At 44.3% G+C, this 5,000-nt stretch overlaps 1 protein-coding gene across 1 annotated transcript in view; it reads left to right on the top strand.

The window, feature by feature from the left end:
- Positions 1 to 415: 415 nt before the first annotated feature.
- The window catches only part of prkcha (protein kinase C, eta, a), a 16,328-nt gene continuing 11,743 nt past the window's right edge, over positions 416 to 5,000 (top strand). The window contains exon 1 of the mRNA XM_060871622.1: positions 416 to 1,134. Coding sequence (XP_060727605.1) covers positions 754 to 1,134 — 381 coding nt within the window. The 5' untranslated portion in view covers positions 416 to 753. The remainder of the gene's footprint in view (positions 1,135 to 5,000) is intronic.

Genomic DNA, 5,000 nt, shown 5'->3' with positions numbered 1-5,000 from the left:
AAGAAACTGATGGGTGTGAAAATCCCCTGTGATCAGCAGTTATATAAATACTTCAAGCAGCCTGTCCAGCACTGACAATCAGGTCACACTGGAAATCACCGAGATCACATTTTCTCCGCATTCTGATGTCTGACGTGAACTTCACCCGAGCTGCTGATTTGTATCTACACGATGTTTTACATCCATGAGCTTCTGCCACTTGACTTTTTTTTTAACCACGAGCAAAAACACTACAATCTACACTAAACTTCTGCAGCAACCCAACAGTTGTGTGTAAGATCCAGGACGTGTTCCGTGAGCGTTCATTAAAAAAATCGGATCATATTCTGTACAAAGTATAAACGTGTTATTGACAGCAGGGAAACTAAAGCAGAGCTCTGTTTAAGTAGATCTGTTTGTGCTTTTAGGTCATGCGCATTTCCATTTTATTTTAGATCGAGTTATGTTTTTAAAACGTTTCAGTTGAATGCGCAATTACGCATTAATGCAAGAGATTGACATGCTGTGTGCTCTCACACTTCCTCTTTATGTTCGGTCTCTTCCGCACACACACAGACACACACAGACACACACACAGAACTAAACTCTTCCTCCTTTTATTCTAATCGCTCGCGCTACACCTGCCTATAGAACCGGGAGCACGCACCGGACTGCAGTGACGGAGAGGGTCATGTCTCCGCGCTGCTCTCTCTGACCCTCGGCTTCCGCTTCCCTTGTTTTTGTTTTTGTTTTTGTTTTGATTTCGTGGATTAAATGCGCTTCACCGGCTCCCTGAAGGTGCGCGTGGGCGAGGCCGTGGACCTGAAGCCCACCAGCGCGTCCACGCGCCACGTAGCCGCTTTTGGTAAAGCCGGTCTGGGACTGAACCTGCACCTGGGCGCGGCCGCGAGTCTGGACCCGTACGTGGTGGTGAAGGTGGACGATGGCGCGGTGGGTCAGACGCGCTCCAAACCGCGCACCAACGCGCCAACCTACAACGAAGAGTTCAGCGCGTGTGTGAGTCGCGCAGAGAGACTGGAGTTCGCCGTCTTCCACGAGTCACCGATCGGCTACGACGACTTTGTGGCCAATTGCACCCTGCAGATCGAGGACCTGAGGAAGGGCTCCAGCTCCGAGGAGACCTTCGAAGGATGGGTGAGTGTGTGTGTGTGTGGGTGTGCGTGTGGGTGTGCGTGTGCGTGAGCGTGGGTGTTTTGGCATAATGTCGTATAAGATACTCGAAGTTCTACCATCTCTTTATATTCCAACCTTGCAATAGGATTTAAGTATTTCGGTCTGAAGTGAACTGTCCCGGTCCGCGTCTCTGGGATGGTTTGGTCCAGTGTCCACCTTTAACACCATAGTGATGCAGATAGTGAGCAGTAGTGAGACCTGACACTCGGGGTGAAGCGGCTGGTTTTATTGAATCATCTCATAACAGATGGTTGCATGAAAATAATCAACGCTAGACAATGATAATGTTTCATGTGTTGAGCATTTCACTGCTGACAGAGTTAGGATTTACCGCACACACACACACACACACACACACACACACACACAGTGCTACTCCCTGATTTTTTGGGTGCCATTTAATGAGTATTATGAATTCAAACGTGTGTGTGTGTGTGTGTGTGTGTGCTTCTGTTATCTTGTACTTTACCTTCATAAATTGGCTGTTGATAACTCTGTGTTTGGTTTCTATGACTCATTATTGAACACACACACACACACACACACACACACACACACACACACACACACAGTCTTAGCTATTTTAGCTGTAATGTTGATCTTGGAAAGCTTTCAAGCAGTCATAACAGAAGATGTACACTTTGTCCCATGATCATTTGATCCCTTGTTTTCATGGCTGTGCTCCGTATTCATAGAGATGTTGAAGGTGTCTTCAGGTGTCCATATTGGATTATCAGTTCTGATGATACAGTGGTCATGATATCGATATTATGACAGTTTGAATACGTTTACACCAAATTCCTCATGTTGAGTGAATGTGGAATAAAATTAAATCTGTTTTTTTTTTTTTGTGTTTGGTTAAAAAAACTTCCAGGCAGAGGTTGCGGTGCACACAGATCTCTCCATCGCAGTGTGTGATGTGTTTCCCTCGTATTGCCTCTAAAGTGATTATAAGACTTTGTTTGTTGTGAAGTTCGTTTTGGGGAAAATCTTCACGTTACTGTTCACAGGAATTCAAAAACTTCATAGTTACACAACCGTCGTGTGCTCAGAGCGTTCGTAATGATGTTTTTTGGGCAGGTTTATACCTGTGTGGGCGTGTGTGTGTGTGTGTGTGTGTGTGTGTGTGTGAGAGAGAGAGAGAGAGATCTAATGTCAACACAGATATAATCAGATATATAAAACCAGCAGCACCAGATTATGACTAGAAGACAATGTTAATGTAAGATTTTGAAGCTCAGATTATACCTGAACTGTAATAATTGTTCATTTGTAAATACATTCTATACAGAGTGAGACGAGCACTGACACGGTGTGTGTTAGTGTGTGTTAGTGTGTGTTAATGCACTTTTGCCCTGACTGCAGGACAGGGAAATGTCCCTGAGTACCATCTGAGTTATAGACACGATGTCTGAAGGAGAAGTAAAAGTAACCGGTTTAGAAAAGTGATTGTCAAACAGAGAGTAAGACAAAGAGACAACACAAAGCGTACTAAATTTAAGGCCAGAAAAAAAACACACCATTGTTAAACTAGGAGCGGAAACTTCAGTGTGAATAAAGTCGCTAAATCTTGCTCAAGCGTCACGGTGTTAGTTTAGTTCAGTTTAATTTCCTAGAGCCACGTTCAGGTCGGCTGTGCAGGACAGAGACACACAGGACAGAGAGACACAGGACAGACAGACACAGGACAGACAGACACAGGACAGAGACACACAGGACAGAGACACACAGGACAGAGACACACAGGACAGACAGACACAGGACAGACAGACACAGGACAGAGACACACAGGACAGAGACACACAGGACAGAGACACACAGGACAGACAGACACAGGACAGACAGACACAGGACAGAGACACACAGGACAGAGACACACAGGACAGAGACACACAGGAGAGAGACACAGGAGAGAGACACAAAAAAGAGAGAGTGAGACACAGGAGAGTGAGACACAGGAGAGTGAGACGCAGGAGAGTGAGACGCAGGAGAGTGAGACGCAGGAGAGAGAGAGACACATGAGAGAGAGACACATGAGAGAGAGACACATGAGAGAGAGACGCAGGAGAGAGACACAGGAGAGAGACACAGGAGAGAGAGACACTGCATCATTTTGTCCTCGATCACTATACTTGATACAAGCAGCTTGTATATATTGGCACCCTGTGTAAAAAAAGGTGAAGTGTAAATAGGAACATGCTTCAGTTACAGCACCAGAATTTGTGGCATGTATTATTATTAGGGCCTGAGCACCGAATGGTGTGAAGACCTATTGTTTTTAATCGGGAGTATTATTTTTTTTTTTTTTTCCCACACATTGGCCAATTGTGGTCCCTTAACATGCTCGAAAACTCTTGATATTTGACACACACGACAGAGTCACACGACACTAGGATTGGACAAAGGCTGGAATACGGGTGTGGCAGGGGGGCTCTGTAGCGCCCCCTGTAATGCAAAAACAAACATTGGGGCACAGATCGGGCAATTATGTACGTACATGTACGAGAGTTGGTACACATATAGATCTCATCGACCCGAACAACTTTCGCGCTCTAAACTATGAGCTTTTAAATACTCCTCCTAGGGAATTCATGCGATTGACATCAAACGTTGTGAACATGATGCCGAGACGTTGCACTTGCTAAATTGCGAAGGGATTTTTGATATCTCGAACGGTGTTGCCATGACGAGGCGACTAAGTTATGGCGAATTCAGAGAAACAGAAAGTGTCTAATATCTAAAGCAAAAAATGTCTTATTGTGATGACACGCGGTGTGTATGTTCGGCCAAGGATTCCGATCGCATCGATGTGCTTATTGTGAATCTCGGACATAGCGCCACCAACAGGCCCCAGGAAGTGTGTCAGTCACAAAGGTGGATTTTTTGTCAGCTTCATGCGGTAAACTTTTAAATACTCCTCCTAGAGGATTCATGCAATTGAGACCAGACTTGGCCACCATGACTCAGAGATACTGGAGATGCGAAATTGCGAATGGATTTTTGATATCTCAAACACTGTTGCCATGGCATCGTGTCAAAGATTACTTTTATTTCAGGCATATTTAAGGCTTTTGCCGTGCTTAGATTAACTTGAAATTTGACACATACATCACATTTGTCGGCTGTTAAGTGTGGACAAAAAGGTCAGACAAAGGTGTGTCTCTTAAGTGGCTCACTAGCGCCCCCGTTTGTCTAAAAGGTGGGGTTTCATTTACCTACAGTCCCCAAATGGGTCAGTAACAACATAAAATAGTCCACTGATATTTACCCACTTGATGCACTTGCCCACCGTGCGTTGTTTCTGGAAGGCACCGTATAGCGATAAAAAATCGTGCGAAGGCCCGTCATCGCTGCGTGCAGCTATATTTATTATTATTATTATTATTATTATTATTTTACAGAAAAACAAAACTTTTCAGTGTATGGATGGACTTCTGCCATGTTTGTGTTAAACTAAATAATTAATAACTTATAACAATAGACTTTTTTTCATTACTTTCTAAATCCAGCTTTATGGTAGGTGCCAAAACTTCTGGAGCTTGTAGATTAAATTACATGTTGTATGATAATTCTAGAGGCGTGTGTGTGACTGTGCGTGTGTGTGTGTGTGTGTGTGTGCGTGTGTGTGTGTGTTTGTGCAGGAAGTTGACACTGAGATCCTACTGACCATACTGACTCTTTTTATTATCACTCATCACTTTTCTGTCTCACACACACACTCACACACACACACACACACACACACACACACACAGCTGGCCAATGAAGTGCTAACTAAGCATCTTTTGTGCTGTAGGGGTGAGTTTCCTTTAATGCTCAGTTTTGCA

Source organism: Tachysurus vachellii, chromosome 6, assembly GCF_030014155.1.
Source record: "Tachysurus vachellii isolate PV-2020 chromosome 6, HZAU_Pvac_v1, whole genome shotgun sequence".
NCBI classification, from domain to species: Eukaryota; Metazoa; Chordata; class Actinopteri; order Siluriformes; family Bagridae; genus Tachysurus; species Tachysurus vachellii.
Note: the sequence above shows the minus strand (reverse complement) of the source record. Positions and strands in the feature narration are given on the sequence as shown.